This window comes from Podarcis cretensis (genome assembly GCF_951804945.1).
Source record: "Podarcis cretensis genome assembly, chromosome: 5".
In the NCBI taxonomy this organism is placed as follows: domain Eukaryota; kingdom Metazoa; phylum Chordata; class Lepidosauria; order Squamata; family Lacertidae; genus Podarcis; species Podarcis cretensis.
In genome coordinates, this window is record NC_137174.1 from 39,719,528 (window position 1) to 39,745,668 (window position 26,141).

At 40.9% G+C, this 26,141-nt stretch overlaps 1 protein-coding gene across 1 annotated transcript in view; it reads right to left on the minus strand.

The window, feature by feature from the left end:
- The window catches only part of ADGRA1 (adhesion G protein-coupled receptor A1), a 336,089-nt gene that overhangs the window by 187,918 nt on the left and 122,030 nt on the right, over window positions 1–26,141 (minus strand). The window contains exon 7 of the mRNA XM_079978410.1: window positions 14,978–15,191. Within this exon, the coding sequence (XP_079834536.1) occupies window positions 14,978–15,191 (214 nt within the window). The remainder of the gene's footprint in view (window positions 1–14,977; window positions 15,192–26,141) is intronic.

Below are 26,141 nucleotides of genomic sequence, written 5' to 3' on the forward strand. Positions count from 1 at the left end.
ATATCTCTTGTTAATTTTGACATTCTTCCTCACTTAGCCTTCCTTGAACCCTGATTGTAGTACAGAAAGAAGTTAAGTGTAAAAGACCATGGATATTGACTGTTGTAGGAACCATCTGGCTGTGGCAAAAGATGGTAATTAATTTATACTCTTCAAGGTATCCTAGGGGCAGTGGTTACTTTAGTGAACATCTTTACTTACTTAGCATCTGGATATGACAAGTGATGAACAGATCCTGGTCTCCCTAGAAGCCCTGTAACAACTGAATTTAGTGCAGAAGCAAAAGTTCTTAAAAGAGAATTTAAAAGAGAAGCTTTGCCTATCTTTGCTGTTCTAACTTCTCATGTTCAGCATGCTCTCTTTCTCTTTTTGGCTTCTTCAGGAAAGCACCAGGCTTCCTTCCTCTCTCAGGTAACCTATACACATACACAGCAGTAAAGCTGAACCGGCATTACTAGTTGTTTCATGGCACTACTGTTCCAAATGCCATTCCTTCCATTAGCCACTTGGGATCAGAGGCAACAACTGCACAGAAATGACCAAGGCTTTTGGCCCTGCTTACACAGTGCTATTTATTATTATTCCATTCATTTATTAAATTTGTAAACCACCCTTCATCCACAGAGCTCAGCACATAAAATTACACTATAAAAACACAAAATACATAATAAAAATAAGAACCAAAACAGCAAACAAATATTCCACCCCTGTTACAGCAGTTCTGTGTGAAGAGCCCCTGTTAAAGATGATCTCAACGGGCAAGTCTTCAGAGACTGGTGTCTCTTATTGCAAAGACAAATTCATCAGACATTTTGAAATTCTGCCACCTTTTTCTCCTGAAAGAGTCGCTCTTCTGCTTTTTCTCTTCCTTTTTTGCTGGCCCATTCTTATTTGTTCGTGAGACACACTCTGCAGTCAATTCTGTTCTTGTTGGGATTGTAGATTTCATTATTGAACTGACCGTTTGATGCCTCTAGGTGCCCTGTTTATTGGACATGCATTCTGATTTGCCTGCACAAAGCTTATGGGAAGGTTAGACTATGAGACTCTGGCCTTTATTGAGTATTCATTCTGATTTGTTGTCAAGAGATTATGCAATTATCATTGATCCAGGTTTGCTTGTAGGGTGCTTGCACGTCTTCCTATCAACCATTAATTCATCCATCCATCCCACTTTTCAGTGCACTTCCCTGTCACTTTTCTAACTGCAACAAGTCTGTGTTTTTGTTTTTAAAAGTGGATTTGTTGCACCAGGGTGACAGAGTCCTTTAATCCACTTCATGTGAACACATATGCAATTAAATATGCACTTGAATCAGAGTACTTTCGCAATCAAACTTTCTTTCTAGGGAACTCTCTGAACTGTAGCTTTGTGAGGCATGTAGGGGTCCTTCTAACTACTCCCAGCACTCTTTACAAACTACAGGCCAGAAAACTTCCCAAGTGGTGGACTGGTGGGTCTACCCATTTGATCTATGCCATGGGGAGATCTTTTAGGTTTGGCCCTAAAGGAGTGATCAGCCAGCAATCAGGCTAGGCTGATTCAGAATACATACTCAGTGCTAGGCTCAATGTCTACTTACATTTGTAATAATAATAATAATAATAATTTATTATTTATACCCCGCCCATCTGGCTGGGTCCCCCCAGCCACTCTGGGTGGCTTCCAACAAAACACTAAAATACAATAACCTTTTAAATATTAAAAGCTTCCCCAAACAGGGCTGCCTTTAGATGTCTCCTAAAAGTTTGGTAGTTATTTTTCTCTTTGACATTGGTGGGAGGGCGTTCCACAGGGCAGGCGCCACTACCGAGAAGGCCCTCTGCCTGGTTCCCTGTAACTTGGCTTCTTGCAGCAAGGGAACCGCCAGAAGGCCCTCGGCGCTGGACCTCAGTGTCCGGGCAGAACGATGGAGGTAGAGGCGCTGCTTCAGGTATACTGGACTAAACAATAAAGATGTGACCATTTTAATTCCAAAGTGTTGTTCTGTCATTATTGGTACTCTTACATCACCTGCCCATCCCCCAGTGGGCTTGCAAAGTGTTCCGTAATATACAGTGGAAATTAATTTAGGGAAAGTCATTATAATGTTCTACTGTAGCCCTCAGCACTGGCCGTTGCCCAACGTAGAAACTCAGCATAGAGAAAATAACTAATCTGGGGCATGGCATTTTCATTTAGAATATGCACTTTCATCACTACAACTATGCATAACTAATTAACCAGACCTGAGGTTAGCCTTGTTATTAGTGGAGCTATTCCCTTTATTGTCTTGCAATAATATTTTTGCAATGTGTCTGTTGCATGCTGATGGCCATTTAAATGTCAGAAAGAAAAGTGACCAAGAAATAGAGGCTACAGGAATGCATTCCAATTGTCATTTCCCTGAGAAAGGTTCTCAGAATCTGACCTAATTTCCTGTATGTATCTGGAAGACTCTATCTCAGTTCTGGCAGAGAAAGAAAAACAAATTACTGGGACATGAAGACTGTTTACTTAAAAATCCCACAAAAAAACCAACCCACAATTTAGGTAAGAAGTCTGTAATGCCTATATCTAATCCAAGCCACCATCCATTATTAATATGAACAAAGACTTTCAAAAGTGAGGGTGGTCCCCAGAGCATACTGCTGCGCAAAATAAGGACCAAAGGTTAATACATGCAAAATCAAGAGAGAATGTGCAAATCTAGCTCTTTAAAATCAACTAAAACTGGGTATCTTAGCAACACAGGAAGCTATGTTATACTGAGTCAGACCACTGGGTTCATTTAGCTCAGCACTGTCTATATATGGGTTTCTCAAACTTGAGTCTCCAGCTGTTTATGGACTACAACTTCCATCATCCCTAGCTAGCAGGACCAGTTGTCAGGGATGGTGGGAATTGTAGTCCCAAAAAAGCTGGAGACCCAAGTTTGGGAAGCCCTGGGTTTGGCAGCAAAATCTCCATGTTTTTTTAGAGAGCGGTCCCTCCCAACTGTACCTAGAGATATAGGAGACTAAAGCTGGGACCTTTGGCATGCAAATTCTGTCAGGATGCTGATTCCAAGGGGAATGCCCACAAAGCTGGGTCATTTACATATAGAGAAGTAGCTCCCACAGGGGAAAAGGTAAAGGTAAAGGTACCCCTGCCCGTACGGGCCAGTCTTGCCAGACTCTGGGGTTGTGCGCCCATCTCACTCAAGAGGCCAGGGGCCAGCGCTGTCCGAAGACACTTCCGGGTCACGTGGCCAGCGTGACATCGCTGCTCTGGCGAGCCAGAGCCGCACACGGAAACGCCGTTTACCTTCCCGCTGGTAAGCGGTCCCTATTTATCTACTTGCACCCGAGGGTGCTTTCAAACTGCTAGGTTGGCAGACGCTGGGACCGAGCAACGGGAGCGCACCCCGCCGCGGGGATTCGAACCGCCGACCTTTCGATTGGCAAGCCCTAGGCGCTGAGGCTTTTACCCACAGCGCCACCCGCGTCCCTCACCCACAGGGGAAGAGGAACATTAAAAAGGCCACAAAGAAACTCATTTATCCATGGAATGATTTTCCTTACGGTATAAACAGATCCTTAAATGAAAACCTGTTAGCAGCAAGCAGAAAACAAATTAAATTAAAGCTTATATGGGGCTTCTACAGATTCTTGGATATACAAACAAATGTTTGCCAGCTGTGATTTATCAGAACTAAGTTAAATGCAAGTACAATTGCATGATTTTCTTTCTCTGGGTGATAAGTAGAAAATACACAAAACTCATCTTCCTGTATCATGGTGAATAAAGGTCAGATTACAGTATAATAAGCTACTGTTGCTTTTGCCTAATCTAATCACTTTTGCCTGATACATAAAAAAGCAGGTAGGTTTACATACAGTATTTGAGATGCTGCATGGGCAAGTTTTACACCATTCCATAAGGCAAGCCTTTGTATTGTTTTACTCACTACCAGTGGCATGGGGGGAGGGAGGTACAGGGGCAGTTGCCCTAGGTGCAAAATTGTTAGGGGTGCAAAACTTCAACACCTGGTGCTGCTTCTGGGCTTTGTTGAAAACAGATTCTCCAAGCGTGCCAGGAAGTGACCTCTCCAGACAACAGAACAAATCATTTCTTATCACTGTGGTTGCAATCTCCTGCGTGACACAGAAACCGCTAGGCAGTTGAATGCGCATGCTTACTCTGTCCATTTTCCTCCTTCACAACACCACCCTCATTGTGGGCCTGGCCACTGGCAATCCATGCTACGCCACTGCTCACTACATATGCTGAGACACACACACTACGTTGGGTGTTGCAAACTTCTTTGGAGGGCATTTTAGAGCTGGGTGTGTGTGAGTGGAGAATGCCTGAATCTCATAGGGAGTCACTGCTCCACATTAGTGGATTAGTGTGATAACACAGCTGCTGCACAGAGCAGGTTAGTTATCCAAATAAATTAAAATGGCTTTCGGTCAGTGGTGCACATGCAAAACATCCCAACCCACCTAAAATTTGGTCCTTATACTTTCTTTCTTAGACACTGCTCCCACAGAATCCTTCAACAGTTCTTAAAAAACAAATTTAAGAGCAGGCTGCAGATCTAGCAGGATTGATGTTTAAATCAGAGAAAATCTGTATGCATGCTTTGTGGTGCCATTTTCTTGGGTCTTGTCCCAATGAGCCAAACTACAAAAAGAACCTTGAATACTTTCATAGTGGAAAGGCAGACTGTACTCTTTTAAAAAGAAAAAAAGAAAGAAAACTTTGCTTCTTACTTGCTTTAAATATGGGGCAATTTATAGAAAGGTGATAGTACGAAAAATGCATGCAGAGCAGAAACAGGCTATATGATCTGAGAGATAAACCACTGGATTCCTTCAATATCACAGAGGATGCCCAATAATAATAATAATAATAATAATAATTTATTATTTATACACTGCCCATCTGGCTGGGTTTCCCCAGCTACTCTGGGCGGCTTCCAACAAAATATTAAAATACAATAGTCTGTTAAACATTAAAAGCTTCCCTAAACAGGGCTGCTTTCAGATGTCGGGTAGTTGTTTTTCTCTTTGACAGCTAGTGGAAGGGCGTTCCACAGGGCGGGTGCCACTACCAAGAAGGCCCTCTGCCTGGTTCCCTGTAACTTGGCTTCATTCATACTTCTAGGCATTCTGCCACTGCTTGAATGATTGTGTAGTCAAGTCAGCTCTGGAACCACCCAGAGCGTGGGAAGTGCTAGACAAGTGAAACACAGCCTATTTGCAGGACTTTTTCCTCATACTTCTAACCTACAATTCCACAATGTTGACTTTGCTTTGACAAAGCCCACTGCTCACTAGGTCTAGCAACACAGCCCTCAACATTCAATGTTGAACCCAGACAACAGAAACAAGAACCACCACCACAATGAAACTATAGCAGCAACTGGTCTAGCAAACAGAAAACCCACACCGAGGCTTTGTTAAGTAAAACATTTCCAAGATGATGAATAAAAAGTGCTAATCTTTGTATGATAATCCTTGATATATATTGTGTAGCAGAGATGATAGCCCTTTGTAGGGATTTGAGAAATGGAGAAACCACAATGCGCACCTAAAGTTACATGAAAGTCATGTTTTACACATTTTGTCTTCCGGCAAGAGAAAAAATGTCAAACAATACAGCCCAATAAAGAATTAAAACAACTGGCATTTCTAGAATTAGTGATCAAAGTTCAGCCAAGAGCGACATGTCTAACAGAATAGGCTTTCCTTGGCAGGCTGCTGAAACTTCTTAAATGAATGGAAAGTGGCCAGTGCAAATAGTTCAAGCATCCCCAAAGCCAGATCTTATTTTGTGTGATACAAATATTGATTCGTGGCCAATGACAACCCTGAATGCAGAAGGCTTGTTTAATAGAATTTGTAAATACAGTGGTACCTCGGGTTCAGTATTTAATTCATTCTGGAGATCTGTTCTTAACCTGAAACTGTTCTTAGACTGAAGCTTTAGCTAATACGGCCTCCCGCTGCCGCCGTGCCGCTGGAGCACGATTTCTGTTCTCATCCTGAAGCAAACTTCTTAACCCAAGGTACTATTTCTGGGTTAGTGGAGTCTGTAACCTGAAGTGTATGTAACCTGAAGCGTATGTAACCCGAGGTACCACTGTACTTGGAGGAGGACAGTTGTGAAACCAGCTCAGGAAAAGTTCAGTTGTCCTACTTAGCACAACAGACGGGGGGGGGGGCAGGGGCAGTATACCGATGCAAAATGTGCTCTCATGTGACTTAGATTAAAGCAAAAACTGCAGGAGCTATAGTGTCTTGTGGGGCATAGGGTGAAAATACAAATGTCTAAATTAGCTTTTGGTTGGGGCAGTTGAAAATGGAAATGAAGCAGCATTTGCAGCTTGATAAACATTACAGATAGTAGCAGTGATATTACCACCTGATTAGAGTGGCTGGTTGGGATCTGCTGTTAACCTCACCCACTTTGAGGTTGTCCAGTTCTGCTGGCTCTGGCTCTGGCTCAGCATCAGAGCAGTGGGGGTCCCATCAGAGGCACATTCTCAGTCTGAGGTGTCAGATAAAGTCATGTCCTCTAACCTGGACAGTCCTGGGACAGTTAATCCCTGAGGCAATGCCTTGTCTCTCTCTCTCTTGAGTAGAGGGGCAGGGGAGAACAGGACAGATTGCTTAAGAAGCAGCAGGAGTCTGGCAAACACTGAATTAAGAGCTGGGGAGGATATGGCGTTGCAATAACTTGGTCCTATGGCTTCCTTCTTTCCTGGAGCCCACACTCACTCATTTATTCTCTTCCCAAGTAATGGAATGCTTCCTGCTGCCAGATGGGTGCTGGGACTTCTGATCTGGACTTCAGATTGTCTTATTTTCTTTCAAATATTTATGTACCCCTTCATATTCAAGATTCCTAAGCAGTGTGCATAAAATATTTTAAAAAGAGAGAGAGAACAATTGAAATTCATCATAAAAACAGGCCTTAAAATGCCTGCTGATTTTTTTTGGTTTTAAGTTTTTGTAATGTGCCTGAAGTTCAGCAAAGAGGGTACCTGTTTAATCTCAATCACTAGGATTGGACCACCACAGGGTTGGGTCCACAACACTGAATGCCCAGCTTCTAGTAGTTATGATCCTTGCCTCTGAGCCATAGGAAACCACCAGCAGAGACTCCCTCAGATATATCCATGATCAGGCCATGCTTTAAGGGATCAGGCACTCCTTAAGATATCCTAGACCCAAGTTGTTGAGGGCCTTCCAGAAGATCACTGAATCTGGCCAGTAATGTTGGAACTGAATTGTGCTGGTTTGATCTCCAGGAAATATAGCATTATTCAACATCTAAACACATTCTGAGGGAGAGGAAGTGTCAGACACAAGCAGAGGGTGGCAAATGAAAGTCTGCATTACAATAATGCAACAAATACTAATTTTAAAATTAATTATTTTGGTGAACTCTGCTGGCTACCATTTTCTAGCTGCTCCCAAAGGCATGCAATCAAATATTTTTTATTTTTTTAAAAATATTTATTAAGATTTTTTAAATACAAAAATGCAAAAGTAATAAACAATATAACATAAATCGTAACATATTATCAAAGCTTCTTTGGACTCCCTCACGTCTCCCGCTCCCACTTGCATCATTGCAAAACTTTTTCCAGCAATTTATCAACTTATTTACATTCTTAAGTCTTATTCATTTAATTTAGTCTGATAATTCTCCAAAAAAATTATATTTTCCTCGATCTCATTTATCATCCAGATTACGTCTAATTTAGTGGTGCTCAGTTGTTTATGATCTGGCATCCTTCTTAACATTCAACCAAATTACAGTGTTTTTGTAAATAAATCCTAAATTTCTTCCAGTCTTCTTCAACTCTCTCCTCTCCCAGGTCTCGGATTCTGCCGGTCATCTCTGCCAATTCCATATAGTCTATCAGTTGCATCTGCCATTCTTCCAGTGTGGGTAGATCTTGGGTTTTCCAATGCTTAGCGATGAGTATCCTTGCTGCCGTTGTTGCATACAGGAAGAAAGTTCTGTCCTTCTTTATCACCCTCTGGCCGACAATACCCAGGAGGAAGGCCTCTGGTTTCTTAGGGAAAGTATACTTAAATACCTTTTTCAACTCATTATATATCATTTCCCAGAAGGCCTTCACTCTAGGGCACGTCCACCAGAGGTGAAAGAATGTTCCTTCATTTCCTTTACACTTCCAGCATTTGTTATCAGACAAATGGTATATTTTGGCAAGTTTAACTGGGGTCATGTACCATCTATATATCATTTTCATTACATTTTCCTTCAAAGCATTACATGCAGTGAAGTTCAACCCAGTGGTCCACAACCTTTCCCAGTCCTCAAACATAATGTTATACCCAATATCCTGTGCCCCCTTATCATAGCCGATTTAACCATTTCATCTTGTGTGTTCCATTTTAACAGCAAGTTATACATTCTTGAAAGTACCTTAGTCTTAGGTTCTAACAATTCTGTTTCCAATTTCGATTTCTCCACCTGGAACCCTAACTTTTTGTCATTTTTAAAGACATCTTTAATCTGAGCGTAGTGTAACCAGTCTCGCACTTTATCCTTCATTTTCTCCAAACTCTGCAGTTTCCAATTGTCTCCATCTTTTTCTAGTATTTCCCCATATTTTGGCCATTTGGCCTCCATATTGGGTCTTTTTCAGGCCTTAGCTTCCAGAGGTGATAGCCACCTTGGAGTTTTATTTTCCAATAAGTCTTTATATTTTGTCCAGACATTAAACACTGCTTTTCTGACAATATGGTTCTTAAAGGCCTTATTGATCTTAACCTTGTCATACCATAAGTATGCATGCCAACCAAAAGCATTGTTGAAACCTTCCAGATCCAGCACATCAGTGTCTTCGAGAAGTAGCCAGTCTTTTAGCCAGCAGAAAGCTGCGGCCTCATAGTACAACTTTAGGTCTGGCAGGGCAAAGCCCCCTCTTTCTTTCACATCAGTTAGTATCTTAAACTTAATTCTGGGCTTTTTGCCCTGCCAGACAAACTTAGATATATCTCTCTGCCACTTCCGGAAGCACTCTGTCTTGTCCACAATCTGTAGTGTTTGGAACAAAAACAACATTTTTGGCAATACATTCATCTTGATAGCAGCAATTCGGCCTAACAAAGAAAGTTTCAATTTTGTCCAACTGTCTAAATCTCTCTTAATTTCTGACCAACATTTTTCATAATTGTCCTTAAATAAATTCAGATTTTTTGCTGTTATGTTTACCCCTAGGTACTTTACTTTTTTAACCACATTTAATTCTGTCTCTCTCTGAAACCGTTCTGACTCTGTATCTGTCAAATTTTTCCCCAATACCTTGGTTTTCTGTTTGTTTAATTTAAATCCCGCCACCCGACCAAAGTCTTGAATCAAATGTAATACTCTTTTCGTACTAGATTCTGGCTCCTGCAAGGTCAAAACTAGGTCATCTGCAAAAGCTTTAAGTTTATATTGTTTCGCTCCGACCTGAATTCCTTCCACCAACCGGTCCCCTCTAATCATATTCAAGAGCACCTCCAGAACCAAAATAAATAGCAGAGGGGAAATAGGGCAGCCTTGTCGTGTTCCTTTTTCAATTTTAAACTCTTCTGTAACCACATTGTTAACTATCAATTTAGCCTTTTGTTCTGAATATATTGCATCAATCCCATTCTCAAAACCCCGTCCCACTCCCATTTCTTTTAAATTTCCCTTCATAAATTTCCAGGAGATATTGTCAAAGGCCTTCTCCGCGTCTATAAAGATTAACACTGCTTTTGTATTTATATCTGTTTGCAAAAGTTCCAAAATGTCAATAATGTTCCTTGTGTTAGCAAACAAGTGTCTACCTGGGAGAAAGCCCGCCTGGTCCTTATGAATTACTTCATTTAAAACTTTTTAAAATCTACTTGCCAGAACATCTGCAAATATTTTGTAATCCACATTTAAAAGAGAGATGGGACGATAGTTCTTAAGTTGTGTCTTTTCAGCTTCCGATTTTGGTATCAATGTGATGAAGGCTTCTTTCCACGATTCATATATTGTCAGTTTTGTTGACAGCCTGACAGTACAAAGCTTGTATATTCTGTGTAAACTCTAGCTCGCCTTCCATATTATAATCCATGGTTGGAAACGTGTTACAAAATATAAGGTGGTTAACCTTTTTAATGTTTATTGGAATTATGGTGCCTTGGCTGAGTAGCCCCAGTAGCTGGAAATGGCTGGAAAAAGTGCTGTATTTCCCCCCTACTGAAAGAACAACAGAAAAATTCATTGCACCTGAGAAACCTATGTATCAATATATACATATAATACCACGCAGCCATTTGCAACAACATGACTTTGGCAAGGTCTTGTTATCTTTGATGAAGAGCGCTCTGATCACAGTTCTTATTACAGTTTCATATCACTGGGAAGCCTGCATCATTTATTCATATAGCTGTGTTGGACATGGAGTCAGCCTTGGAGCATGGAGCTATAAAAATAAGCTGTCATTCTTCAGTGGCAGCAGCGTCATTTTCTCTCCCTCTCTCTGGCATACCTGACACACATCCTTTTTTCAGTTTAAACCTACAGTGAGATTAATTCAAAGGTGTTTTCTTTTTCTTTCTTTTTTAAAAAAAGCCCTACAGATTAAGACAGAGCAAACAAAATCCTCAAAGATTCCTCTTTGCCTTTTGCAACAGAGCTCTTCAGAAATGGCACGATCTCACTCAGAATGCTATAACACCAACAGCCAGCCCTTTTAGCATGGAACATAGAACAAACCTTGGTTACTGATCATAATTAAAAAGGAGGGACCTTAACCGCAAGTCTAGGCAGCGGTGGGGCTAGCCGCTCCGGCGCCCGGGGCAGCACACATGCCGTGCACCTGGGAGCAGGGAAATCCACCCAGGGGGTGGGGCGATTGTACCCAGGGGGTGCAATCTGGCGTCGCCACAATCACGGAGGGGGTGCCATCCGGCACGGTGGGGATCACGCCAGGGGTGCCATGATCTATGGCCGTGATCTTGCCCGAGGGTGCCATCTGACATGGCCATGATCATGCTGGGGGTGCCATCTGGGCTGGGACAACGGCGCAACAGCGCTCCCCTGTGACTCCCAAACATAGCTCTGGGGAGCTGCACCCGTGCAGCTTGTCCTCTCCCCTGCCTGCCTCCTCCAGCTGGGAGCACAGGGGAAACAGCGGGGCAGCACAGCAAATGTCACCCCCCCCTGTCAAGCTGGCACCAGGGGCAGGACGCACCCATTGCACCCACCTTGTTCCGCCTCTGAGTCTAGGTTCAGATGGTACACTAAAGTTTGGCTCATGCTGTGCTGCAAGGTCCTCCCAAGGCCCCAACATGTTTGTGCATAGGCCATGGTTTGACTTACTGTGACATGTTAACCAGGCCAGTGTCTGGAAAATACAGCAGCTTGCCATCTTGCTCCTTGTTGAAAGCCTATATTCTCCCTCAACTACATTTCTTTTCCAGCTGCTTGCCGGGGTTTCCTGCTGCACTTTATTTAATCGTCCATACGCACTTTTATCTCATGTTTATGCCATCTATACATTTGGTGTCAACATTTTCCTTTTTCTTTTTCATCAAACCTAATATATTTAAAACATATTGTGGCTGTGCTAAAAAAATAACCTATAAAGTGAAAAGCAGTGTAAGGCTAAATTGTGACAAAAGAACATCATCTAAAATGTGTGGCCAACTAGGAAGGTCATTAAAATATAAAAACATAATAAAACATAAACATTAAAGAAAACCTTCCCTATACAGGGTTGGCTTCAGACGGTTCGGGGGTCTGATAACCTCATACCCTCCAACATTTATCCAATGAACATTACCTGGCATTGAAAATATTGTAATGCCAATGACAGATATGACCTGGGGCAGGGGAACTCAGAGTGCCATGACAAAAAAGGTCCTCTCTTTTGTATTACTAATTGTTACTGTTGATGATGATTTGTTACAAAAACAGATTCCTCACATTTAGGTAATTGAGAGGCATCTTGATAAAAAGTTGTCACACTTGACATAGATACTCTTTGTTATTATGTGAAACCCAATTCAGCCAACTTCATTGGTGTGCCTCATAATATACTATTAAATTTGGGGCAGCTAATCCTTCTGTTTGGGTTGAGGCTTTCTCCTTTGTGAATACAAACCATGCTTCCGAAAAAAGGGAATAGGTGGAGAAGGGCCACTAAAAAAGAAGTGGGCAGGCTGGTATGGCCTAGCCACACACTTTCCATAATCTTCAAAGACATAAAGGAATTTGACAATACAAGGTAAACATTTGCTCAGGGAAATCAACTGAACTCAGCTCCCGGGAGCATATTTTTCAGATGCACAAATTATTTTCAAATGCTATAGGAAATATGTGGTTGGCTCATGGTAGAAATATACCATTTCAATGACTGGTAGGGAACAAGTTTCTTAACTTATATATAAAAGTATACATATGACCATGGAAACGATATGTCAGAGTAACTTTGAAAAGTTCAAATAATATTATTATTGGCCAATACCTGAAAAATTGAAGTAAGAACTAATTGAAAACATATTCTCAAGTGTCCCATATGGAAACATTTGTTGCCAAGAAAAATGTCATGAGGCAGAGTCTCACTTTATAAATTAGTTTCATTAGCACAGTACAAAAAATGTTTAGGTTGTCATTTATTTTCAATTATGTCGTAACAGAAAGCTAGTAATGTGGCTCAATATCTTATATTTACAAAGGAAAGACAATAAAACCGGAATGTCTATAAATGATAATTGTGTTGAGCTGGAAATACATATCCAGAACAATCAGGATATATGGACACTTTTAGTCATTCTCTTTACAAATTTCAGAAAGTAGCTTTGGAAAGACTAGTATCTGCACTAAAGTATAGTATGTGCACTAAAAGGCAACACATACAGTTAAACACAGGGGGTGGAAGACTGCCCCTGTTTCTATGACAACACTTACAGTAACAGTTGCACACACATTAATTTGATTTTATATGTGGAGCTATACTTGAGGCTGAGCCAAAATGGCCCTCCATTTTCAACAGCCCTTTCTAAAGCTTTCTCCAGTTCTTCTGGGAACCTTGCAAACAGCTACAAAATGCTGTCTCACTGATTTTACTGGCTCCCTATCCCTGACCCCACATGATAGATATTATTTTTGCAAGGGTCGCAAATATTCAAAAGCATTAACTATGCAAAGTGTGTTGGCTTTCAAAAATACAATTAGTGTAATATTCAAAAGTAATGCTAGGTCATAATATTGCAATATATGGGCTACATTCTGTTAACTTCATGGGTATAGAAAGTGGGAGGAGAAGTGTTATAAAATCAAGGCAGATTAGATCATATTAATCAGACATTTAGTTTTATGGTGGGTTGCAAAGAAAGTCTGCAGTTGCAGAAATGAGAGGGCAGGGCAGTATCTACCCAGTAATTTAAGCAGCAGGTGTTTGATAGAACTAATTAAACCATCAGCCCCACGTTGCACATATTGATTTTTATGTTGTGAATCAGTTTCAACCTTCCCATATTCAACATGCTCCCTCTTTTTTGATCTTTCTAAACATTCGCCACAAGGCAATTTTGTATACTGTAAAACATTTTTTTTGCATAGCAAAGGTTGAAAAGCAGCAGTATAGCTCATCATTCCAGTCTCCTACTGGTATAAAAAATGAACTAGATGATGTCAGTTGTTCCTCGATATAAAGTAAACACACACAAATTAGAGCAACCTGGCAGGGCATCGTAGTTCTGAGACTGTACGGTCCAATATAAAATTCATAAAGCATGGTTTAGGTTCTTAATACATTTGCATTGGTTGCTGCCAAATGCATGCGGCTTTGAGAATTGTTCTGTCTAGGTATTCCTGGCAGGGGCAACAGCAGGACCCTTCTGAAAAACATCTCATGGGGGCAGAGGTTCTCGGCAAGAGTGATTGAAAATAAATAAATAAATCCAAGACGTTAAACAACGAAGTTGCGTTTTTAAGAAGAAAAAGCTTGTTCTAGTAAAATGATACTAATGAATAAATGGTTGACATAGAAAGAAACTGATGTTAATCGGTGTGAACACTTTCCCCCTCTGTGTTACAGAGCGAAAGAGAGAGAGAGACTGGAGAATTCATAGACAGCCTTTAAATACTATATTACTCCACCTGATCGTTAACAGAAAGTGGTGGGAGAAGGAGCATCCATTGCGAGGTCGTTTGTAACAGCTAGCCATTTTCCACGAGGGGAAAATATGTCAACACCGCAATCCTATACATATCTGCTCAGAGGTAAGTACTATCATGAATATAATACATAACCAATGAGAAGCTTTTTATCAACAGAATCACCTATAATTCTAGTTTAGACACCTCCAAAGGGCTATCAAAAACCAATGCGTGTTCCAGGGAAATGTCTACCCTTAAGCATTGTTGAATTTAAATGGAAAGTTTTGGTAGACATTTGATGGACGAGGCTGCAGAGCTGGAATTCATCAGCAAAATAAACGAGTATTTCAGGGATCGTTCTGAGAAGAAGTTACTCTCTTTACTCATCATATGTCTCCTAAAGCACTTGGGAGTATTAAAATAGCTTTATGTCACCTTTCAAACACCTCTCCCAAATAAGTCAAATGTACCACGCAGGTGCCACTGGCTTACAGCTTAACCAAATGAAATGGGGGGGGGGAGAGACTCTAACATCTAATATTTAGGCTCCAGTTTGAATCTGGAGAAGTGTGAGCATCTCAGAAAGATGGAAATCAACCTGGCAGCCAGGAAAGACCAAAACAAAAACCCAAACTAGTCACCATCATTCACCACACTGCTAAAATCATACTGTATGTTTCCCCTGACCCAGTTCCTTCCAGAAGTTGTTGAATCGTAACACCTATCATCCCTGACCATTGAGCCATGCTGACTGGGGCTGATGGAAATTACAGCCCTATATATAATTGAAGTGTACCAGGTTGAGAAAAGCTGTTCTAAATAATACCAAAGATGGGAATATATTACCGTGTGATTAAACAGCAGTCGTGTGTTATGCTGTCCTCCACAAACACGCCACTTTCGTCATCCGTTTCAACTAGGCGTCCATCGTGGTACCAATGCACTTGTGTAGTATTATCGAGGTATGTTGCTGTACACTGAAATGGCAAGCGGTCGCCGTGAAAAACCACCTGTCTCTGGGATGGTATCAATTCAAATAGAGGCAGCTCCAGTGGTCCGGCTGTAGGTGAGAGCATAAAGGAAACAATTCATTTATTGCATTGTTCATGCATTGTTAGTGATGAGGAGAGGAGAGGAGAGGAGCAGTACTAGAGTCAGCAGAAACAATAACGGACAAGTACATCTTCGCAGTGCTATTCTACACATGTCTACTCAGCAGCAAGTTCCTTTGAATTTAATGGGGTTTACTTCCAGCTAAATGGGTACAGGATCGTGCCCATCATTTCTTGTCACTAGAATGAAAATACCAAGTTTGTTTTTTAAAGATACAGGGTGTATCTTCCACAGATGCAATTACTGTGTATATCCTGTGCCCCATGTCAAGAAGAGGGCTCACAAACATAGTTGCCAAGTGGTCAGCAATGTCTATAAATCTTCGTATGGCAGGGATCTGCGAACTAGATGAGTAGTACCAAGTGGCAGACCTTACAGTTCCTAGTAAATTCTGTATGTGCTGCTGAGAACTTTGAAGAAGCTCTTTTCCATCCTTGAACAATAAGGTTTGCTGAAACGAAACACATGCCCATAAGCTACACACACATTCCATCACATTGTCAGTTTGGCAGTTTTCACTTAATTCTGTAAACTAATCCAAGACAATTATACTATGATTAGTAAAACACTGCAGAAAGTAAAGTGTTTGTGCCGAGAGTTATGATTATGAGTGGAAAACCTGTTAGACTCACGTGATCAAGTCAACCCACCTGTGATTTCAATGTAACTTTAGGTTAATGTGCAATATTTTTGCAAAAGGTCCAATAAATGGAAAGACCTTGTCTCTCCCTCCCTTCTACTTTCTCTCCCTTTCCTTCTTATTGCCCAGGCTGAGCACAGCTGCCACAATATTATAAGCTAATGCACACAGCATTATATTTTCAAGGAAGAAAGAAAGCACTTTCAGCTCAAGGGTCAAATACTGTGACTCGTACTAAGCAGTAATTTTATTCCACATTTAGCTGCACTGATTGTAATAAATCTACAAACAACACAGCAGTGCTGATTTAGATAGAATGGCTAAGTCTCAAGCTCTGCATTTTTAATTTTGTGAAGATAATGATAACATTTATTCACTTGGTTGTACCTTTCAAAGGGTACAAATTTTTATCCTCAGGTCTTCTGCTTATAAAGGAAATGTTTTAGTGCTTCCAGTTCAGCATAAAGTGGAAGCACCTTTGCATCTTTTCAGATTTAGAGGATGGAAGCAATTCTTCTCTAATTAAATGATAAATAAATAAATGTACATCAGCCTATTAACACTTAACAGGCACAAGACTGATTGAATGGAAGTCAATTGTTGAAAGTAATGAACATGATCAATGTATATGTTTTTCTAGTATTTACACATATTTATAATAAATTTGGCTATGTTGACATCTCTTGACAAACAGAAAGGCAAAAGTGTCTATAGTCTATTTATTTATTTATTTATTTATACATGCATGCATGCATGCATGCATGCTTTTCTAGAAGACGTGTTGAACTATCAATATAGCAAAAGTTAATTCTATAGCTCAGAGTTTTTCAATCTTATGGGACTACGGCTCTCTTGACCAACTACATTTTTTTCTGTGGCACCCCTGTGGGTCTCAGAAGCCCAGTTCTGTCACCCCTTGCCTGCAGAGTCAGCAGCCCCTCACCCTTTTCAAACACCCTCCCTTGTGGAGCATTCTTAAACTCTCCCCTCTCCCTGGGAGTCCTCTTAGCAGCCGCTAGTCTCTGAGCTGCCCTCCCCGCCCCAAAGAGAGGTGTCTCCTCCCACTGCCCCACAGGGGCCTGGGAAGCACCCCCTGGCCAGCCCCAGAGGACCATTCGCCTGGGGAGCTTGTGGTCAGGGCTGCTGCAACAAACAGTCACACAAGCCTTTGGGAGACAGAGAGGTAAGAGGGCATTAAAGGAAGAGAGGGAAGGAAAGAGGGACAGAGGCCAGTGTTGCCCGTGGCACCCCTGACCATCATTCAAGGTACCCCAGGGTGCCATTGCACACTGGTTGAAAACCACTGTTCTAGCTTATGTTGAACACCTTAACAATACGCTAAAAATCACATTTCCTGTTTTGACGGAGATTTATAAATGCCCAGAAATGTTTATACCCCACCCATCTGGCTGGGTTTCCCCAGCCACTCTGGACAGGCTAGAGGAGATGGCATTTTCCATTGCAGCAACCAGGCTACGAAACTTCCTATCCCTGTGACACTGAGAACTTATTGACACTTCCTCTTGTTCTGCTGCTTTCCCTCAGGGAAAACCACTCTTTAGTGCTCAATCAGAGCAAACAGCAATTTGGATTCTTCCCAGATTGACATTTGTTCCACTCTATTGCTGAAGAGCAGCTTTCCCTTGGAAAGAAGCAGAGCAAGGAGGAAACCACGCAGACCCATGCCTAGAAAGTGTGGGTCAAATGGAAAATTGTTTGGAGCTGTGCTTTTTAGGCACAGCACAAGGTGAAGTGTGAAAGAGCCCTGAGTTGACATTTACAGTGCAGCCATAAGCTTATCTACTCAGAAGAAAGCTTCATTTAATTCAACTGAGTTTATTCCTAGGTGAGTTGGGTTCGGTCTGCAGACTTAGACATCAAGCAGAAACCTTATGTTTTGACAGGTCCATGGTCTTCCAGCTCCTGATTTTATTTACTTCCAGGCTGTTTTAAAGAAGGATTTAAGCAGCAATGTTTATTTTATTATATTTTAATACCTGATGTTTTAAATTTGGTGATTTAAGCCACCATGAACATTTTTTGTAGAAATGTTTTAAGTAAATAAATCATTATATTGTGGCTTGGAATACAGCAAATGAATGAAGTCAGTTTTACTACCAAAACAATGTATTTGTTTCTCGGTTCCTGCTGAATACAACCAGTCCAAGTAGCCAGAAAGCCATATTCTTAACTATAGTGATGAAAATTGGCAATGGATACAAAGTGTTGCTCAGTAGGAGCGGAAAAAAATGGACAGGCACTTTGTATTCGATCTCCAAAAACCCAGCTATAATTGACTTGAGTCCTAGAAATACCTTAACAGAATGTGGAAATGAAAGATAATGCTAGAATTAGAAAAAAATCAGAATTTGATATACGACACAGAAGTAAATAGCTTGCTTATAAGTTATTTGCAATGGATTGTATTGAATGTTAGCCATACTCTGAGCAGACCTAACATGCCCATCATCAATGGGTCTACTCTGAGTAAAGGTTAGTTGGAGACGGTCCAATGGAACTCCCATAGCATGACACTAAGGCTGCAGTCTTATCTTCATTTACCGGGAAGTAAGCCCCACTGAATGCAATAGGACTTACATGTGAGTAGAGACATGGCCAGAGACATGTAAAAGTGCATGCACATTCAGCTGTGTTTCACAATGCTGCTACAAATTAAATAAAATTAATACATTTGTCAGAGCAACAGAAACAAGTAATCTGAAAGTTCAAACCAAGCCCTGAGTTCAACGGAGACCCTTTTCTGTATGACCCTGCAAGCTGAAATATGGTGGGTTGTCACAAGAGACTTCTTAATAGTAGTCTTCTGTTTATGGAATGTCCTCTGCAGTGTGATTCATCTGGTGCCTACTTTAACACCAAGATGCCAGCCAAATACCACTTGATTTGCACAAGTATTAACCTCCATACTTTTAATCTTTGATAGAACGGTATGCTTTACCATGATTTCATAGGATGACCGAATCACAGATTTGTAGAGTTTAACATTGTGAAACCAGTTAGGGCTCGTGTCTGCCCTTACTTTTAGACTTCTCCAAATTAAAAATTGTTCTTAGCGTTAGTGTTGCCATCTAAAATATTATTTTCGTATATTTTGCAACTTTAAACAGTTTTTATCGCTTTTGTACCCAGAGAATAATTGCCATTGGGAGACTGCAATCTCTTTGTAATGTGTAATATAAACATCAACTCAGCCTCTGGCAGCAAACCTAGCCCTTCTCGTAGGCTCTCCCTTTTCTCTGCACACCTCCATCTGTTTTTAATACTGCAAATGGCACAACAACTTTTCTCAAAATATAATGCTGCCATTTGGCATTAAGACATTTCCATAAGTCAGCTGGTGTGTTTCCCAGCACAGTATTTTCGCACCTGATATTGTGAAAGAATTATTAATTAAAACCGGGAAGAGGAGACCTGAGGATTCTATGAATTGGCAAATTGATGAGGAGCTGTAGTATCATGAAAAGCCTTTTTATTCGGCTCCGTCACTGAATTTAATGTAGTACAGGCGTATGAGTCAGGGAACCCCCAGACATATGCAACAGCCCTCGAGTTACTCGGTTTTCTGACTAAGTGCAAAGCAATGATTCCTTACTATGGGAATCAGGAACAGAGTTTAATCACAGGCTGATCCTTTTTTTTTTTTTTTGTTATTTCTGAAATCTAAGTTGCCCTAACATTCTGCTATACCCAGCATTTTAGCCCCTAGTTCTGCACTTCTTAAAACTCAGCTTACAAATTGTACACAAACCTAACAGCCCAGTTGGAGCTTAAAAAGCCATTTCTAGTTAGTAGAATCAGGAGTGGGAAGGCAAAGAGGAGGAAGAATTTGCTTAATCCTTTCCCTGCTCATTCATTCATTCATTCAAGTTATTTATATCTTGCCTCATATAGTTCAAGGCAGCTCATGAACATAATAAAACAAAAACAAAATAGCAATGTTCGAAAAGAACAAACAACAATAAAGGCCAGCAATAAAACAATTTAAAGACATCATCCAAAAAACACAATACACAGCCATGGGTAAAACACACAGAGAGACACAAAAATATCATAAAATTATTAAATATCACTTTGCTAAATCAAAACCCAGCCATCACTACTGAAATTTGTGTGTAGTTTGTGTTTTCAGATGCCAAGCTGCACAAATATGCCCAATATCTGACCTTAAATTGTAAACCTAGCTCATCTGATAAGAGCCACATAACACAGGAATCAACTGGCCACTGAATGTTCAGACATATTTAATTGTAGATATATACCTAAAGTATAAAAGTACCAAATTTTGGTACACAGCAGATAAATCATTTATAGAAGCAAATGAAGGGTTTTCTAATATCTATTCATAAAGGGGTGGGGAGAGAACCTTACCACATTGCTGCATTAGATTTGTAGCAGTCTCTCTCTAGGGTGTACAAGTACTTTTTATAAACCATGACAGAATGGATGTCAAAAATGATTTAACATTTACTAGCCTGTTAGTCCCTTAATGCTAATAAAACACAATGCCATTCAAAATCATTTCCATTTGGCTGATTAGTGTAAGCTCTAAACAACATAGCGAAACACAGCTTGGGCAAACCTCACACGTTCTCTTCCATTATAAATGCCTCAAAAACAAATGCACATGGTTTTGTTTATCGGCAGCTTCCTACAGAGTGTACCACGTCAAGTGAATTTATTTGTAATAGATCAGCATCACATTGGAAAGATTAGCCCCTTTTCCTGAGACATTCCTGGATGCCAAACAAGTTCATTCATACACTAAACAACAGTCAGCTTGCCATGGAGAAATACATACGGTTATGTAGCTGTGGAAACATTTTGAGGAAGTAGAGTATCTTAAATAACCACGGACTGCTTATCTGCAAGTCATGTTGTTTGTTCCACCTTCTCTTCCAAATGGCTTTATTAGTGGAGGCAGGAGGGATGTATTTTAAGGGTGCAAATGGTTTATATGGGGCAGGGGCACAGAGTAAAAAGCATCTAGGGTGGGGCCCGGATCTGAACCATAAAAGGTAAAGGGACCCCTGACCATTAGGTCCAGTCATGACCAACTCTGGGGTTGCGACGCTCATCTCACTTTATTGGCCGAGGGAGCCAGCGTACAGCTTCCGGGTCATGTGGCCTGCATGACTAAGCTGCTTCTCGCTAACCAGAGAAGCACACGGAAACGCTGTTTACCTTCCCGCCGAAGCAGTACCTATTTATCTACTTGCACTTTGACGTGCTTTCGAATTGCTAGGTTGGCAGGAGCAGGGACTGAGAAACGGGAACTCATCCTGTCACGGGGATTCGAACCGCCGACCTGCTGATCAGCAAGCCCTAGGCTCTGTGGTTTAACTCACAGCGCCACCCGCACTGAACCATACAGGGAAGCAAAATGTTAAAAGCTCCCACGTCTCCCGCCATGGTTCCAACCTGAATTAGGATCCCAGAGTCTGCTCACTAATGATGATGGTGATGCAACTGGTAATTGTGTGACTTGTATCATATCTCCATCTGTGTGACTCCATCTCTCCCTCTGCTATTTTCCCCAATGCAGAGACCCATGTATGTTGCCTATGTTAATTTTTTAAAGGCACCGGGTACATCAATGCTACAATATAAAGCAGCATCAGCAAGGCAAATTCTAAAAGCAGAGAACAGAATAAGGTAACATGAGAATGCTAATTCAATTAATTATCACCCTTATTCATAAATTATTTCCTTCAAAGGTGATTGCTTTAGAGTGCATGCGTATGTTCATGATGAATTCAGGTGCTCACTCATACGGAAGCAAGCTGTGTTACAAGCCAACAAACTACTAGAGCATGAAATACAACATCAATATTTTTATAAGCTTAACGAAGTAACTTGCCAAACTTCTATGGTTTAAACATTGCTAGATATGAAAACATTTTAATTTATTTTGCTGTTGACATCATTGGTCTTGGCTACAGTACTGATGGACAGGCAATAGCCTGTGGGACTAGCACAAGACCAGAGATGATATAATGTAAATTGTCCTTTCCAGGTTCTTCAGATTAATGCCGAAAATCTAACTGCACTTTACAAGCACCACTAAAGTCAATGGAATGTACTTCTGAGTTTTAAAAATGTATTGTAAGGATGGCAAATGAACTAAGCATCTGTTTACGATTCATGCCAAACAAGGAATGAAAAGGCATTTCAGCATCATGTACGACAGCAGTCAAAATATGAGCATATGGCTGGAGGCTGGAGATGATGCTACCTTTCCATTTCCAAAGCAACCTTCTGATCTTCTGAACTGTAATAGAATGTAATTTTTTTGTTTGGCAAAGAGTGACATAACACCATGCACTCCGTTTTTTTTTAATCAAAAAAATAGATTTTATTAAAGCTTTTTCTTACTGCAATAAAATAAAAGAACCTAATCTAAAAAAAGAAACCTCAAAGGTAGCTCTTAACCTTAGTCTCAAACAGAAAGGGGTGAACCCTCCCCAGCTCTCACCTGGGAGCTTTCCTTTCTTCTCACAGTCTCTCGCCCTGGAAGGTATTCTCTTCCCTGCCTGTCACTCAGGGTCCTTCCACCAACCAGCCACCACCTTAATGTGTGTGCACTCCCATTTTTAAGGCACTTCAGTCCCCTATTAATTATATCTGAAGCACTTAAAATGTGTTTGCTTCTTTTGAATATGCTTGATTGTGGCTTGGGGGGTGAGGAAGAGAAGAGAGTTAGATGAATTATCTCCAACTTGACCAGCTTGTCTGGCCTGTAACTTTGCTTTTTAACGTTCCCATTGATGTCCACAGGACTACTACCTAAATTGGTCTTTGATAACATGACTGATTCTGTGTGGTGATCTCCTGGAGGTTCCTGCTCCCCTTGCTCTTCTTCTGTGGACTGAATACTGACAAATTAACCTTGTTTTTAGGTTACATGTACACTAATGCAAACCACTACTAACACAAAGTTCCCTCAGAACCATGGTTTGCAAATGTTTTCAAACCATGGTTTCACTCCAGTGTTTTGATCACTTCCACTGACTTGCATGTAATGCAACATTACAGCTAAACTGGCAAGGAAGGGGGAGAACAAAGAGAGGCTGGAGCTTGATTTGGACATCATGGTTTGCAGATACCCAAGTGTTATATTTGTGCTGGCTCACATATTTTTGAGGTATTTCTTGCTTTTCAATGGCACCCCCCCAACTATTTATAAATTCATGCACAACAATAAACCTGAACTTTTCTACATTAGAATTATCTCATCTTTTATGACTGTGTGCTTTTGCAAAGGAGCACCAGAGTTACTTCTTGTTAATCGCTTGATTTATTGTATTGCCAATGGGGCTTTCTATCTGAACCTGCTATGCCTGCAGAGTGTAGCATGTACTGCTGACAAACGTGTGAGTTAGAGTTCTAATATATGTATACAATCTCAGTGGGAGAGAAATATGCATGGCTAAACTCAGTGGAAATAAGCTGGAAGACACTAAAAGTAAAGAAACGGTCCAGTAACAAAGCAGATGGAAAAAAAATAGGGGTAGGGACAAAGAAAACAAAAGCGGACTGTGTTTTTTAACAGAGATCTACCGACAAAGTGATGGTGCGTGTGTGTGTGTGTACACACACACAGGACATACACCAGAGGACAACTTATGTTTTGCAGTGCACTGCCTAGGATTCTCCACAGAAGGTTTGTAGAATGCTAGGGCATATGAGAAATGCACTCAGTTGAACTGAAAAGTGATGCTAAATTCCAGTAACTAATAAAATGTTAGTCTTAACATCTTTTCTAGAATATTTATGACACTGCGCCTGTACAGTATCAAATGTATCAGCATTTATCAATTTGTTCTACAGCTACAAGCACACCTAAGCACATATCCCTATGGTTTGCTTCCATTAAAATAATGATCCCTCATTTTCTGCCAATTCCATAATACCAATGAGAAAGGGGGTTGCTTCCAAGTCATTTTAATAGCCACTTCCATCTTAATATTCTCCTGTCAGCCACACTGTCTTACACTATCACAAATTAAGTGGCAACCTCCTTTTTTTAATCTTTCCTTTTAGTTTGAAAAATTGCCATACATAAATGCCAGCCCTCCCCCCCCCCACCCCATGAAATAATTTATTCCTCATGTACAGGGAAATGCATTCATTCTGTAGGCAATAATGTTTGTTTTTAAAATAAATGTATCTGATTTGAACACTCTAAATTTTGAAGGGTGGCAAAAGGAATTCCCATCTTTTGTGACCTTATGAAATAGTTTATATTTATGGTTCTGAGTTAAGGCTATTGTGTTACATTTGTGCCCTGCCCCAAGCTGAGGATAAAAAATGAGGAATAACTTCTCAAACCTGATGTATTCTGTCCTTCACCTCCCCTCACCCCCACCCCAGATTTGGCTTAAGATGTGAACTGGCAATCTGAGACTTCAGCCATAGTCAACCATAACGTTTTACACAACAGGTGAAGTCAGACTGAAGCCTGGTTCACATGTAACACTAAGTTAAACCATGACTAAATGTGATTGAGAGAGCTGTAGTCCGAGCAAAACTGCAACCACTTCACTCATTCCCCAGTGCTGTTATACCATCCAAAGATAAACCATGGCTTAGCATTACGCCCAAATTGGGATGATGATGATGATAATTTTTGGTGACAGCAGTCACGAAATTAAAAGACACCTGCTTCTTTGGAGAAAAGCAATGACAAACCTAGACAGCATCAGCACCTAAAAAGCAGAGACATCACCTTGCCAACAAAGGTCCATATAATTAAAGCTATGGTTTTCCCAGTGGTGATGTATGGAAGTGAGAGCTGCGCCATAAAGAAGGCTGACTGCCGAAGAATGGATGATTTTGAATTATGGTGCTGGAGGAGACTCTTGAGAGTCCCATGAACTGCAAGAAGATCACACCTATCCATTCTTAAAGAAATCAGCCCTGAGTGCTCACTGGAAGGACACATCCTGAAGCTGAGACTCCAATACATTGGCCACCTCATGAGAAGAGAAGATTCCCTGGAAAAGACCCTGATGTTGGGAAAGATGGAGGGCACAAGGAGAAGGGGACGACAGGAAGAGATGGTTGGACAGTGTTCTCGAAGCTACCAGCACAAGTTTGACCAAACTGTGGGAGGCAGTGGAAGACAGGAGTGCCTGGCGTGCTCTGGTCCATGGGGTCACAAAGAGTCAGACATGACTAAACAATAACAACAAACAAACAAACAAACAAACAACTAATAATAATAATAATAATAATAATAATAATAATAATAATAATTATACCTCGCCCATCTGGCTGGGTTTTCCCAGCCACTCTGGGTGGCTTCCAGCAGAATATTAAAATACAACCATTCATCCAGTATTAAAAGCTTCCATAAAGGTAGTGGTTTGTTTCACTTAAACCAAAGTTCAAGCTATCTATGGTCAAGGCTTCTTCTTGGCTTCCTGGTTATGATGTGCTGCAGTGGCGGTGGGGGGGGACAAATCAAGTGTTCAAGTTTAGACATAATGCTGAGCCAAATTATGGCTGAGCTCCAGGAAGCGTGGCAACAACAGGACCCAGGGAATTAGTAAAGCAGCTGCAACTTTTGCTCAGAATAACTGCCCGCTTGCTTGTTCATACTCGCCCATGGCATGGCTTGGCATTATGTGTGAACTGGGATGAGTGTTGTCAAGTGGGGCCAAGTACAATTGTAGTAGGTTGTGTCGTGTGTGGTAAAGGAATCAGCACAGTATTTTACATTAGTGTGTTTGTTTTTGTTATCATGCCTTCAAACCGATGACAGATCCCACCCTTACTTTTCCTTTCCCAGCTCTGGTTTGGCAAAGTGAACTGTAAGGAAACAGGAAACAGACTCCTGAGCAGGCATCCTAAGAGTCTCTAGGAAACTAGGAAAACAAGCTATAGAGCTACCTGTGGATGAATGAAGATATAATGGGCCTCCAGGAATGTGCAAGACAACTGTCAAGTGCATGAACATCACACACTAGAGAAACAAAACTTGGCAGTCCTTTAGGAGTAAGGGCGTACCCCATTAGCACTGTATAACATTTCCCTTCCTCACTTTGATGTGTAATGCCTTGAGCACAGAGTAGCTACTGCCCTTGACACTGCCAGTTACCACAGTTCTATAAAGCTTTGCAATTATGGTTTATACGACTATAAAAGAAAGTGCATTGGCGTGAAAGGTAATCTCTGGGAGAGTAGACACCAACACAGCAAATATGAGTAATAGCTGTCTTGTTTGGATGAAATTCC